This window comes from Drosophila takahashii, chromosome 2R, assembly GCF_030179915.1.
Source record: "Drosophila takahashii strain IR98-3 E-12201 chromosome 2R, DtakHiC1v2, whole genome shotgun sequence".
NCBI classification, from domain to species: Eukaryota; Metazoa; Arthropoda; class Insecta; order Diptera; family Drosophilidae; genus Drosophila; species Drosophila takahashii.
Genome location: NC_091679.1, coordinates 39,420,506 through 39,435,941, shown reverse-complemented (window position 1 = coordinate 39,435,941; position 15,436 = coordinate 39,420,506). Strand labels below are relative to the sequence as shown.

The 15,436-nt window shown below is 38.6% G+C and overlaps 1 protein-coding gene across 1 annotated transcript in view; it reads right to left on the bottom strand.

Annotated features, from left to right (window-relative positions):
- mspo (M-spondin) overlaps window positions 1-14,998 on the bottom strand; it is a 48,656-nt gene extending 33,658 nt beyond the window's left edge. The window contains exon 1 of the mRNA XM_017149279.3: window positions 14,195-14,998. Within this exon, the coding sequence (XP_017004768.2) occupies window positions 14,195-14,654 (460 nt within the window). The 5' untranslated portion in view covers window positions 14,655-14,998. The remainder of the gene's footprint in view (window positions 1-14,194) is intronic.
- Between the last annotated feature and the right edge of the window lie 438 nt (window positions 14,999-15,436).

The following is a 15,436-nucleotide window of genomic DNA, read 5'->3' as shown; positions in this document are numbered from 1 at the left end:
CTCCAATTGTGGAGAAAGGAGGAGTCTTGTGCAGTTCAACAATCAATTCAGCTCCTTATTTTATTTGTTTGTTTGTTTGTTTTCATGTTGGGCACATAATTCAATGGAGCCAGCTTCCACCCACTCGCATGCCATCGATAACAATAAGAGCAACCCTTTTTAGGCCCTTTTTTCCGTATTATTGTGTTGTGTGTCTAACCCTCGAGGAACTTCCGCACTCAAAAGTTGGCCACAAATAAAGGGAGCCGGCACAAAAAGGTTGCAAAAGCAAAATGGCATATGATGCTCGAGGATTGTGTGCGGTGTAAGTGGTTCATATATCAGAGATGGCAACCTGCCAACCTGAGAATAGCTCACTGATTCGATTAATCGATCTATTCGGTTAGAAATAAAAAAAAAATCTAAATCAAATCCAAGGGGATTTTGAAAAAAACTAAGTGGTTTTTGATATTATGCCAAATGATCATTTTATTATTAAAAAAGTATAATATTGAATATAATATTAATTTATAAATTTCGATTTAGTTTGTTTTTAAAATGTCTGCTGCTTTTACCCCTTTAATACCATCACTCTATGTTTCCACATCTCTGATTTATTTCTTTTTCGTTTAAAGGACCACCGGAAAACACTTTTCAATCCTCAATTCCCTTTGGCATAACTGTACTTTCATATTTGCTGATTTGACATTTATTTTGCTGGCTCGGTTAGTGGCGGCGGAAAACCTTGGCGCATCGGTTGACTGAAAAAATTATGATTGGCATTAAAATTTGATGACTGTGTGCCGTTCCCAAAGGGAGATTCTGCCCTCCGGCATTAGTTGACTTTTCATTTTTATTTTGTGTGGGTATGCAAGGATTTTCAAGGCAATTCAATTGTCGGCAACAAATCAAGTGGGTCGACGACCCCCATCAATGCCAACTTAACCATAAAACGCAGGCTACCCCAGATTGCAATTTAAGGTAAAATTAACGACTCTCTTCTGGTAAATAAATTTGCTTATGAAAAGGGGTATAATGATTATTATGGAAAAAAAAATTAGATCAGTAGACAATAGTAGAGCTGCACATTCCTTTTTTTTAAAGAATTTGTACTTGGTTATTATTTTATGTTACTTTTTTTTACGTTTGTGAGATAACAAATTTAATTAAACCATTTTTCCTGATATAATATATATTTTATCCTACGATGCTATATTTTTCCTCATGTGCCCATTTCTTTGGCACACAAATATTATTTCAGCTTTCTCTTCATTTTTTCTCCGGGTCAGACTGCTCACTTAATTGCTGTCCAGAAACAAACCGAAATGGTCCTTTCCCCTTCCGACTTTCATAAACAGCTCCAGCATATTTCAAATGTCAAGAGAGAAGGGGGCCAAAGGATATATAAACAGGACAGTGCGGCAGCTTAAGTGAAAGTGTGCTTTTTCTGCTCGCTTTTCTTTGGCGCAGAAGTGCCACATAAATTTTTATTTAAAGAACAACAACAATAAGGAAAGTTTATTACACATTCACTGGGGTTAACCTCCGGTTAAGTCGCTCTACTTACATATATTTGTATATGTATTTTCGTCGACGTTAATTGAAAGTTAGTGCTGGGTTTTTATTAACACTTTCGGACCGTCTGGGCCGGGCTCTTAATTAAGTTAAATGTTCTCAAAAATTATGCAGCTCGAGGACTTAGTTAAAGGTATTAAGCCAAAGTTACAGCCTGCCCGGCAAACTAACCTAACTGGGTAGAAGTAGAACTTTGGGCGCAACTTTCTGACCTTAACAATAATTTACACTTACGCAAAAGTTGGCGAAACTCTACCCATCCCACCAATAAGTCGTTGCGGTCGGTTAACGCGACAATAAAAAACACTTTAAAAAATGTGCCCATTGTTCGGTGGTATGGGATGTGGGGTGTAGGGCTTGGGGAAGAGAAAGAAACTTTTAATAAAAAGCAGAAACATTTTGGGGTTGCTTTGGGTCCTTGGCTCTTGGGGGGAAGGGCGGAAAAAGGGAACATCGTCAAGTGAAAGTGCCCGAAACTTGGGCGTGGAAATTGCAATTTCTTCTAGGTTTTTTTTTTCAGGGCGTGGCGCATTGAGGCATAAATAACAGCAACATTATTCACACCGAAACGACAACAACAACCGCAGCGGGGAAATGAGAATAGAGACTAGAGAAAGTGCCCCCCGTAGGATGCTAGGATTTTCTTGTTTTTGTTGTCTTCGGCTACTAAGCAAACTCGGGAAGAGAAAGCCAAGTTGAGAGCAAGTTTGTCTGCCTGGCAATACCATCCAGGCAACAGCAGCCAAAGTTTATATTTGGTTTATTTACGCTTAGCCAAGGTTTTTATACCCTTGCAGAGGGTATTATGATTTCAGTCAGAAGTTTGCAACGCAGTGAAGGAGACATTTCCGACCCCATAAAGTATATATATTCTTGATCAGCATCACAAGACGAGTCGATCTAGCCATGTCCGTCTGTCCGTCCGTCTGTCCGTCTGTCCGTCCGTCTGTCCGCCTGTCCGTCCGTCTGTCCGTCCGTCTGTCCGTCCGTTTCTACGCAAACTAGTCTCTCAGTTTTAAAGCTACCGGGATGAAACTTTCGTAAAAGTCGTATTTCTATTGCAGGTAGTATATATGTCGGAACCAACCGGATCGGACAACTATATCTTATAGCTCCCATAGGAAGGATCAAAAAAAAAAAACGTAAAAAAATTCTAGCTCCGGTGTTTTTTAAAATTTTACCTTCTACTCTTGGGAATTTTTTTTTTATATATTTCTGAATTTCGGTTTTTTTGTTTTTTAAATCGGATCACTATATCATATAGCTGCCATAGGAACGGTCGAAAAATTAAATGAAAATTAATGGGAAAAAAATTATATCTTTGTTGGTTTTTATTACATTCCTTTCTACTCTGGGATATGACTATTTTGAAATATTTCCGAATTTCGATTTTAATTTTTAAAAGATCGAACTACTATATCATATAGCTGTGATAGAAACGATCGAAAAATTAATGTGAAATAATAAGAAATTTAACATTTTTGCGATTTGTAAATTAATAGAATGATCTGCAAGGGTATATAAGCTTCGGCTTGCCGAAGCTAGCTTCCTTTCTTGTTTTTCTTTGCTTTTATTTGTTACTTATTCTACACTTTTGGGAGCCGAAAGTGAGTCGGGGGGCAGAGTACATTTTTTAACGCTTTAGCAAATTTTCTGGAGCTTCAAAGTTGCTTTTCGTGTATTTTTCTTTGTTTTATTGGACCAAACTTTTGTCTTGCATTTTTTAAGTATGCAAAAGTGAGTTCTTGATCCTGTAGATACCCAAAAAATTTTAGCAAACACAAATTAGGTGTACAGGTTGCTTAAACATTTTGTTTTCTAAGAAATTGAATTATGAAGTGTTTTTTGTTTCGAGAAATTATGATAATAATTTTCTAAGAAACAAGAAACTAGGGATAACATAAAAAATATCCATTTTAGCGGATTTAAATCACTTAGCTGATTGTAAAACGCCAAAATATTACCTTTTTATTTTCTACCGAACTAAATTCAATTGAATAAATATTCTTGGGTAGTCTTTAAATTGTAAACTCACTTTCCGTAAATTCCCAAGATTGTTTCCTTTACTCAACCATAATTCCTCTATTAAGAAACAATCCCCTTGTTTGAACAACCCCTAATCAGTTTTCTTAACCCCTGTAAGAAAATACCACCCTCACCGAATCTCTAATTAGGTTAAGGTAGAACGGTAAAGGTAGTCTGTAATTTTTCACAGAGGCTTATTTTTATTTCAAGAAGCTTACGGTTCATATATTTAATTTTCCAACAAAAAAAAATGGATTTCGTTTAATTTGGTTTGGGAGGCTTTGAAGTTGTTTGGTCTACGGTTCGGTCCTTGGGTTGTTTGTTCTTGTGCCGCCGCATTTATTAACACTTGAAGGTTGTTGTCGCGACAGATTGCCCGCAGTGCCACGCCCCCGGGGAAAACCGAACCTTATCGTTGCTTTCCTTGATGAATGTTGTTTACCATTTTCCGGCGACTGACACCCGCCAGGCTCTCATTTCCCTGGTTGTTTTCCCGCTTGACGCGTCATAGGGTCTTCCCACAGAGCTCCATCCACCATCTACCATCCGTTGAACGGATGGTCCGTAAGGTTTTGCCGTTCCGAAAATTTCCCAGTTAGTCCGCCATCCAATTTTAACGGACTTTGACGGGCTCTTTTATGCGATAGTTAGGCGATGTTTTCTCGGTGCAACTCTGAATTCTTCCTCTTGACTGTGAAAATTGGAACGATGACTGCGAGAACAAATCAAATCGATGGCGGGAAAAAATTAAATAATGCTTCAGCTCATTGTTTTTTGGGCTTTTTTTAATTTTTTGTAGTTTGTTATGAGCGGAAAAGCGTTCGCAAGCAGGTTGTTATGTGTGGGCCAAAATGTAAGCTGTCGTGCGTACGAAAACATATATGTTTGCAGCAAAGCGTCAAAATATGTTCTGCACTTCGTAAATATAACTAATGTTAATTAAAAGTGTACTTTGTACTCCTATAAAGTTCCAAAGTTGCTATAATTTACCATAAACAGCATACATTTGGTTTTGTTTACAAATTTTTCATATTAATATTGGCTAGGCAGAGGCGTAGTAAGAGCGGAGTGTGGGGTACGGGAGGTAAGGCTCCCCCGCAGTCAGCAATATGTATGCATACTCATTGTAGGATATGGTATAAACGTTCAGATATGTTAATAAACTATATTTTTAATCTATTTATTGTATTATTCTCCAATAAAATTAGGAGAACGCAATTTTACGACAGTTTTTCCGAGTTAAAATCCCCCATCGTTAATGTTGCGCTGAGCAACTGCTCTTCACTCAGCTGTTATTGGATGGTAGATGGTGGATGGAGTTCTGTGGGAACACGAGTTTCACATTCGTCAAAAATCCCAACCGTTTCAAACGGATGGACTCTATGGGAAGAGGCTATAAGTTCCCCTTCATTTTCCTCTTTACCGGCTCATCGCGAATGCATCGGCAAGTGGTTAATTTGGCCACGGGCTATCGGCTATCGGTTATCGGTCATCGCCTTGCGCCTGGAGAAAATCTCATTGAGTTTATCTCATTATACGCCTGATTGACCATAAAAATTGGATCATCCATAAAAATAAAAAAGTTGTATAAGCAACCACAGCTTTGATCTTTCTCCCTCTCTCCATTATTTTCCCAAACTTTATTTTGCTGCCATTAACTTGCCGCAAAACAAAAATATGGCCACTCCCCGGGGTGCAATCCTTATAAATTGCTTCCACTATCCACGAAATTTTCTTCGCCTCTCCCCAAGTTTTGATGGCTTCGCCTTCGTCTCGTTCTTATAAAATTGCTTAATTAAATGAGTTTTATGTCCTATTGACAGTCGCTCAAACGGAAAGCGAGAAAATTTATGCGGACTTGTCACGTAGCCGACAATTTGTCTCAATCATAATTTTCCCCTATCTTAATATTTGTTTCCTTTTCTTTGCCAGTTTTTCGGGTTCGGTTCGCTTTGTCGGTGTCCTTAATTAAGGCCTCGGGTCTGTTGTCGGTCGCCAGGGGGAAGAGATGTTATCAAAAGGATAACAATACACGCGTGATGTCCTGCCAGACAATATAGATAAATGTCACACGTGGCCTTAAGTGGGGGAAATATTGGGTGTAAGTGGATATGTTTTAAAGAGAAATTGAGCAGTGCAGATATTATAAAATATTTATTTTATTAAATATATTAAAATTGTGTAGCTAAGAGAAATACAATAAATTATTGAGTTGGTTCCAAAAAAAAGGCACTTCAAAAAAATACCATTTTCCAACACTTAAAACTTAAATTACATTTACTGTATATTTTATTTATTCGACTAAATTATCTTATTAGAACAAGAAATAGGCAATAATTTAAATTTCATTCCCAGCATTCCAAATTCCCATCATCATGCTCTTCACATTCCTCGCTTAATGATTTCAAAGTTCAGTTCCAGAATTGAAAAGTACCTATTTTTCAGTGATCATGCCATCATGCTCTTCACATTCCTCACTTAATGATTTCAAAGTTCAGTTCCAGAATTGAAAAATACCTATTTTCCAGTGATGTAAATCACAGAGTGCGCGTCTGTAATTTGTTCGCATTCTTTGGGGAGACGAGACGCCAGACTTTAGCTGTTGGTAGGTGGAAGCCCCAAAAGAAAACCCAGACAAATAACAAGAAAAGTAAAACACTCACGAGCCCACCGCAAAAAAAAATCCCGCCCACCTATGAAAAGGCGCACCCACGATTCCGAGCACATTACGCAGACATAAATACAGACAAACAAAGTTTTGTGCGACGCGTTTCCGATTTCGGTGCTTTTTATTCTGGGGGGAACGGAAAAAAGGGAAATGGAAAAGGAAAATTTTGTGGGGCTGCAGAGGGGGCACGCATGTTGTCTGCCGCTTGTCTGCGAGGAGACAAATCTGTTTGGAAAAACTGCGGAGGGTTCAGCCACCTGGCAAAGATTTATGTAGACCAAAAAGGTGTGTGTGTGGGAGAGCGCTTCTTAAAGTTGCCGGTAAAAGAGGGAAAATTTACGAGCCAGACGGGAAACCCTTTTACAACAGAGGAAGTCCCTTCCCCACCTCCACTCTCGGCATAATTAGGCTGCCATTAGCAGTTAGGCGGGCCCACAGACATAACTCTCGACGTGGCCCGAAAAAGTAACCACAGGGTACTTTTTCAAAAATCTCTCTGTTTGCGCAGACCATAAATTTGTGTTGAAGGGTTTTGTGATCATATCGCTTACACATTTCCATGCAAATGCATTATTAATGAGCGGATTTCTTTGCGGCCCGCTCTGATTTATGTGCCACAGTTAATTAGGATCTCGATTTGCTGGCCCAATTCTCGTTGCCTACTTTCGTGCTCCCATTTGGTTTTATTTTTACATTTTTTAAATTTATTTAATATTGATTTTGTTCACAGTGGCGAATACAAACATAAATCAAATTGCAGTCATTTATGCTGACAAATGCAAAAATGCAGCCACAATAAAATAAATAAACGACATAAATATTGTGTTTGGCAGGGCAAACTATATGTAAATGAGTAAATGGTCAGCGAATGCGTTTCACCGGAATTTCGCAATTTTCAATTGCAGTTTTTATTACCTTCCGATGTGTCGGGCCAGATACGCAATGAAAAACTGCTCAAAGGTTGGCTATGATGAACCAAAGGCTTAAATATGCTTAATAAATGGTCTTTGAAATTATTAAAGTACATTTTTAATTAAGCATGCAAGAAATATTTAAGGGGAATATTTGTGGGTTATATAATTTAAAGAATTTTTTTTAAAAACAATCACTTTTTTTGTTCGACATAATTGACCATTTTCCCCTGTAGGGTATTTCGTTTGAACAAAAACTCTTTATTATTTGACAATTAATTTCCATTGAGCAAAAAGTCAACAAACCATTTAATATTTTAAGCCCTTCTCGTTGCGCAAAAAAAAGCTTAAAAATAAAGCAATTAAACTAACAAGTGTCAAACTAGTTCAAATCAATAAATAAATATTTATAAACCCAATCAATAGGAAACGAATTCTGCCCAATTAGGATTCAGCAAATTCCTATTATTTATGTTTTTTCTGAGGCTAATATAAGTTTAATTAATCGTCATCGGATTTCCTTCCAATAATTTTGATTTAATTTCTGTTTAATGGACGTAATAAAAACATGAAACCAATTGTGCAATTGATTGGTAATTAGCTCAGGTAAAATATGCCCTTATTTCTGACATTTTTGTCTGTTTTTTTTTACCCGCAAAGCATACGGTGTTCAATTAATTTATTTATTTAACACAACGCGATTTTTAAGGGGTGGAAGATGTAAAGATAATGTAATTTTAACGCGTGGTGAATAAATAATTATACGGGGTTTAAGTGCAATTTGCTGAACAGCATTTAATATTGTGCAAACGTTGTTAAAGTCTGAAAAATCCGAAAAAGTGCTGGAAAAGCTGGAAACTCTAGAAGCGAGGGAGAACCTGACATTATATCAAATTTCATTCATTAATTTCCATTTGCCAATGCCACGCCTGTCTGACTCTGTGGGTTCATGCTTTTGAACCCCCACCCCCAAGACTCTAGGATTTTCCCGTTTTTCTTTGCCCCTGACAACACACCCCGCTGGAAAACTTTCACTCTCTGTGTAATACAAAACCTGGGCTCGCTTTTCTTGTCTTTCCTCGTGTTCTGTTGCGTTGTCTAATCATGTATGAATGAATAATGATATGAATTTGACAAGGCACAAAGTGTACAAAGGAAGAACTGAAAGCGGCGGCGGCAGGACGAGCATAAAGGACATGCAGACGAGAAATTTATTCATGCAAGTAAATGCGGGAAAAATGGAAAACGGCTGAACTGGGAAAGTAAGCGAGCAGAAATTTGTGTTTGCCGTGATTTTAGCCATGTAAAAGCAGCGCTACTGCTTCTCATTTTACATCCAGGGGGAAAACCTTCCTTTTCCGAAGAGGGAGTACAAAAATAAAGAATCTGGGGAGCATTGGTTGGTTTTAATTACAACACTTTAAACTCTAGCCGGCACTAAGTAGCTGCAAGTGGCCGGGAAAACTCTCTAAGCCCCGATTCCGGAAAAACCAAGCTCCCCGCTACAAAAAAAGATGCAATAACAGGTAGGTAAAATAAGAAAAAGTATTTACATTTATTATTAATGTACTTATGCTTTGGCTGAGGAACAGCAGCAGACACAGGGAAATTGCGTTGTCAGCAGCAGCTTCAAGATATACGACTGAGCCAGGCGATTCTCTTGTTTTGCGTTATGAATTCTTAATGTCTGACTCTGAGAAACTCCCTAACCGAATGGAAATTTCAATGAAAAAATTCGAAATGCTTAAAGCTGTAATCTGGGGTCACAAAAGGTTTATCTAATGGGGTTTACGGTATCAGTTACTTAGAGAAAATTAATGGCTCACATATTCTGTTCATTGGCCTATTAATAAAGTCTTATCGTTTTTCAAGATCTTTATCAAAATTTTCCGCTTTTATAGGGAAACATTTTGCCTTACATGGTTTCCCCATTAGCTTTACATAAAGAAGGCCCACGAAGGTCCTCCAGGGAAATAATCCCCCTCCTGTATAGTTGCCATTTTTATTATATGATATTTTCCGACTGAACATGCTCCTTATGCTTCCACTCCCCCATGTGCTTGAACAAAAAATTACAAACATTTAAAGTTTGTTTGAAAATAAAATAAAAAGCTGCAGACACAAGGGCTTTTGGATGTTTGTCTGGGTATTTCCCGGGTATATTTGACTGTGGGGACAGACACACGTACTTGGCTCATGTTGAATGTATGCAGCTTGTTCCTTGATAATTTATTTAGTTGAAAAAGCGAAAAGAAAGTCAAAAATTAGGCAGTGAGGCCAACAACAATAAAATGCGAGGCGTGAAAATGCCGCTGGCGAAAGTATTTAACACGCACATCTTGCCGCCGCAGTCAAAAACAAATGGGCAGCGGCGAAAGCAGCAGCCAGGATAATTGCCCCAATGGACGTGGCAATTAACGGGCCGTGAGCCACAAGGATATGGCAGGACTTTGGACAATGGACAATGGCCCGCAAGTTATGCAGCGCACAAATTGCAAACAGTTTGGGGGGCCTGGACTGTAATGTTGGTGGTGGGTGGGTCGTAAAGTGGCATTGACAACGGATCAATGAGGCGGGGGGATTTCGGCATCCACCTTCCGCACAGCCCATCTCCAGAATTCAATCAACTTTCCTCTTTATTTGTAGGCCAATTAATTTTGGCAATCTAACCAGTAAAAGCCATCAGCCTAAACAAGTGAGTCCGGAATGATAAACCCTAGATGCAGACACTGAGAGAAATATGTTAGGTCTGAAAAGGAAAAAAAAAGTTCCTAAGGAAATTAGAACTTTGAATGTAAACTATTATTCAAAAACCTAATTAAAATGTAAACTTAAATTTAATAATATCCGATTAAAAGACCCGATTTTAATTCAACTATTTATTGATTGATAAATCATAAAAACTAAATTTAATTTATCTTGATATTCTTTCACGATTTCTTTCAGTTGCTTTTCAATCAACTAAACAAATAATATTCAATTATTAATCTAACAAATTTTGGTTTAATGTTTCGAAAACTCAAATAGAACTCCCGAATTTATTTCAGTGCCCCGAGGCCGCTTTCCGTGGCAATCATTTCAAATGCAACTTGCCAGAGTGCAACATTTCATTTTGGCTTGCAAAACGCTCGAGAATTGACTCAACAAAAACCTCGACAAGCAATAAAACTGGCAAAAACAGAGACGAACCGAAAACCAAACCAAACTATGTATGTATGGTACAAAAAACCCAAAAAAAAAACTGAAAGCAAGTATAAAACTGTTGCGAAAATGCTTCTTTTGGCGAGTGTGTTTCGTTTCATTCGGGGCCAAACAAAAAGCTGTGACAAGGCACAAAGAACGAGAAATGAAAAAAAATGGCAGGACTAAAACAAATATTCAGCAGGAGGCAAACTTTATTTCGGTTTCAATTTGCGATAAAAACAGCGACAACAGTCGCCAGGGCAGCGGCAAATGAAATTTAACAACTCGCCGAGGAGCAAACTCCTCCGAATGGGAAATGCAATGAGAATGGGAATGGGAATTGGGCGGCCTGCAAAAGGATAAGGCAGGACATTTGGGGATTGGGGGCGACTTGGCACAAAAGACGAGCGATGGTGAGGGCGATGCATTTCCCCCGCTGCAATTGCTGTCGCTGCTTGTTTTTGAACATTCATAATAAATTTTGCGCTGCGTACGAACCTCCTTCGACAGCAAAAACAAAAGGACCCGGAATATATATCCCTTTTTTGCCGTTCTCTCTTTCTATCGCCTCCAACCAGTTGAAATGTAACGGATGTTAGAGTTGCGCACTGAAAATTATATATAAACAGGATATGACAGGCAGGAAGCCGTTGCCCTCCGGCCCACCGACCCACCACGCCCCCAAACTCCCACATTTCCTATGATTTTTCCACCGCCCCAAGTCGAAGTGCATTGCTAAGCTTTTTCCTCACTATTCTACTTTTTTTTGTTGTTTGGATTTACTTTTCTTTTATTTTGCCTTCCATTTGCCCCCTTCTGCTGCTTGAATTTTAATGCCAAATGGCATTCCGGATTGAGCCAGGAGTTGGTCTCTCGGACCAGAGGAATAGAGAGGACCAGCTTCGGATGTGCCGCTGGCCAGGACTAAACGGCTATCAAGGGAAACAAGTTGAGACGCAAGTGACAAGAGTAGCTGGCAAACGGAAATACTGAAAAGGATATCGTGTCCGAGGGCACTAGTTCATATTTAATGTACATATTTCTGTAGAATGTGTCATATATATTTAAATAGTTGATAAGCTAGTTTTACGGGAGAAAATATTAAATATATTTAAAATGGAAACCTATTCTACATCGACATGGGCTATAATAAAAACCTTAAAGCCTTAAGTAAATTCATATTTTTTCTGTTTATCTCATCTCTCCAAACCACCTTGCTGAAATATTTTATCAGTCTGTAAGGAAAACTCTTTCCCATCCTCAAAATAAACTCACAGCTACTGCATTTCAAGTGTTGAGCAGCAAAAACACTTTTCTAGATATGTGGTAAAACCATAGTGTGGTGTAGGATAAAGTACGAACACTACTCCTTTTGCTATATTTTATGCAAGTATAAACACAAGTGCATTGCTCACATAAATCACGCATACGCACTGTGGACGACTGCCTGCTGCAGGAGGAAAAACTATAAATAAACCAGACGACACCATAAACAACAAAAGAAATGGCTACATATTGCTATCAAGTTTATGGCTGAGAGATGTAAAAACCTCAATGCCACCTTAATTAGCCATGTGAGAGAAGAGCAATTCCCTGATAAACTTAAAAATCAAAACATCAAAAATTGGGATTCCGGTTGCCGGATTCCGCAGGATAAGAATGAGCTGTGTGGCAGGTCCTTTACCCTCTTCCTCCTTTCTTTATATTGAACAACAACTTTATCCAATTTCTCGTTTTGCGCTGAGACCAGCACATCGCGCATAAGCACGTACAAATCGCATTTCTTAGGCTCCATCCTGCCGCTTTTCTGCTTCCTGCTTATCCTTTTTTATTTGCCCCTGCATGTGGGCCAGGCTTTGGTTGTTTAGCTGTCAGATTTACTTGTCTCACTGGGTCGTCTGAATATCCTGGGTGCCGGCGATGTGTGTCCGTATGTCTGTGTGCTATAAATCGACAGCTAAATCTGCAAAAACATTGATAAGACAAGCGACATGCCAATGCGGCCAAAGGCATTTTCTATCCTCAACCCCTCCTTTTTGATTTAACCCAAAATACCAAAACGAACCGAGAATGTTTAGCCAACTTGCTGCGAAATTGCTTTTCGATTTATTTTCTATACGTAATACGTATGTGGGTATATATACATATGTATTTCTGCATGTCTGACAAATTGGGAGAGAGGTAAGGCATTGTGACAAATTAGTCTGTGGGCATTTGTTGCTGGTTGCTGCGCTGGCACAAATTATGAGATCCTTATCGTCATCTCTACGATTGAGTAATAACCAGAGTGAGGGATCCAATGTTTGCCAAGAGTGAGAGTGCGATGCAGATGGCTGTCTAAATTGTGTTTGCCCCATTTTGGCCTGGGAACTGGGCCAAATTGGTTTGGATTTTTGCTTGTTTGGGGGAATTTGTAAAAACTAAAATTGTGGAAAATATTTGGCAGAATTCGGTTGCCACATAACTGCTGCACGGAATTCCAATTAAGTGATAGTTTGGGAAACATTTTGCAAGCATTTTATTAAAATGTTCAAATATTGATGCACATCAATGGTTACGTTCGCCAGTTGCAGTTTAATAAATATATAGCTTTGAAAAAACGAAATTTTTATACCCTTGCAGAGGGTATTATGATTTCAGTCAGAAGTTTGCAACGCAGTGAAGGAGACGTTTCCGACCCCATAAAGTATATATATTCTTGTTCAGCATCACTAGACGAGTCGATCTAGCCATGTCCGTCTGTCCGTCCGTCTGTCCGTCTGTCCGTCCGTCTGTCCGTCCGTCTGTCCGTCTGTCCGTCCGTTTCTACGCAAACTAGTCTCTCAGTTTTGAAGCTATCGCGATGAAACTTTCCCAAAAGTCTTCTTTCTATTGCAGGTAGTATATAAGTCGGAACCAACCGGATCGGATAACTATATCTTATAGCTCCCATAGGAAGGAAAAGTTAAAAAAATTCTAGCTTCGGTGTTTTTTGAAATAAAACCTTCTACTCTTGGAAATATTATTTTTTAAATATTTCAGAATTTCGAATAAAATATTTTAAAAATCGGACGACTATATCATATAGCTGCCATAGGAACGATCGGAAAATTAATGGGAAAGTTACACAGAAATAAATTTTAGCTTTTTTGGTTTTTATTGTATTCTTTTCTACTTTAGAACATGACTCTTTTTAAATATTTCCGAATTTCAATTTTCATTTTATCAAAATCGGACGACTATATCATATAGCTGCCATAGGAACGATCAAAACATTAATGGGAAATTAATTGGAAACAAATTATAGCTCCGTTGGTTTTTATTGTATTCTCTTATACTCTAGGATATGATTTTTTTTAATATTTCAGTGTTTTGAATTAAATTTAACAAAAATCGGACGACTATATTATATAACTGCAATAGGGAAGGATAGAAAAAATAATATTAAAATAATACAAAATTTAAAATTTTTGCGATTTGTAAGTTAATAGGAACGATCTGCAAGGGTATATAAGCTTCGGCTGGCCGAAGCTAGCTTTCTTTCTTGTTTTCAATTTAACTTAGTTATTCAATTACATTTTGTAAGGTTTAAAATTGGTTTTATTGCCCTTAAATTCAATTGCGTTTTTATAACTGAACACTTATAAGGGCATTTAATAAAATTAGTAAAATTACACTTTTTATAAACAATTATTATACAGATTTCTTAAATCAATAAATAATCTTTTCAATTACTTCTTGATCAATGTAAAACTTTCGAAACATATCATTTTAAAACTATAGATCTAAATGATAATATTGATATAATCTAGATGTTTTTTCTTTAAACAGCGATATGAGATGACCGAATGAAAATGTATGTTTTTAGACTTACCTAACGTCTTGGTCCACTGGGCGGTGGGTCGCCAGTCGGGATAGTGTTTGGGGAAGAGTTCGCGGGTCCAGTAGGTGTGCAGAACGACCTTATAGACGGCCAGCCGGTCCAGAGTGCATCCCGTCTGGGGGGCGGGCTGCGTGGCAGGGGGCGTGGCCAGCGAGGCGGTCGGATTGGCATTCAAATTCGGTACGGGACTGGGATCATCGGTGAAGTAGTAATTACGATTCAGATTCGAATTGGAATTCAAATTGCCATTCTCGTCGGCAAACTTGATGTTGTCCCTGTTTTCGCGTTGTTCCTGCTGATTTTCCACACTATAGGCGTATATGGATGGGTTCGAGATGAAGGAGGCGCCATAAGAACTAACGGCATTCACTTTCGGGGATACGAAGCCCAGGCCCAAAAGGATAAACAGCAGCCAGTGGGCTGGAAAGTGTGTTTTCTGTGTCGCTCCCATTTCGTCAAATGTTGCGTGCTAAATTCGCCTGCCTTCTCGCGGGATGGCTATTTTTGTGTTGATATAATTTATATTTCTCGCTCTTTTTCTTTATTTTTTTGGATTTGCCGCTTACACTTCACATTTGCCTTCGGGCCGTCGCTTAAAAATAAATGCACACACACACTGGCGGCACACTCACATATTTATTTTTGGTTTCTTCAACTTTGTATGCTCTGCGTTTTCTTCACTTTTTGGACTTTTGGCGCGCAGCAAGCTCAATAAATTCGATATGGGTGCGAGTGGAAAACCTGAAGTGGCACTGGCACAGACCTCGAGTTCAAACAAGCGCCCGCGTTGAGAGTTCGTCGCGGACTGAGCAAATGTTGCGGCAGGCAATGAAAACATGGGGCACGGAGAGAGCGAGCATAACGGTGAAGTGCTGCAGGGAGAGAGCAAGAGAGAGTGCGGGAGAAAATAAACCATCCTTTTCACAGCACTCTCTGTAGAGAGAAAAAGAAAATGCCATGTTGGGGAAATTCTCACCATCTGACTGTTGTTGGGGCAGAGCAAAAAGAAAGGAACAGCCTGTTGAGCTCCCAGATAACTGTTGTTGCTTGGGACCATTTTTTTTAGGGTTCTGTTAATCCTGATGTTAAATTTTAAGGTGCCTGTTAATGGCAAATGTTAATTAGGGTAAGGGAACTGAATTATAACTTAGAAGTGTCTTTATTAAACCAATATAAGAATTGAAAGAACTACAAATTATTCGAATATTTTTAAAATTGGTAGAACTTGCATTG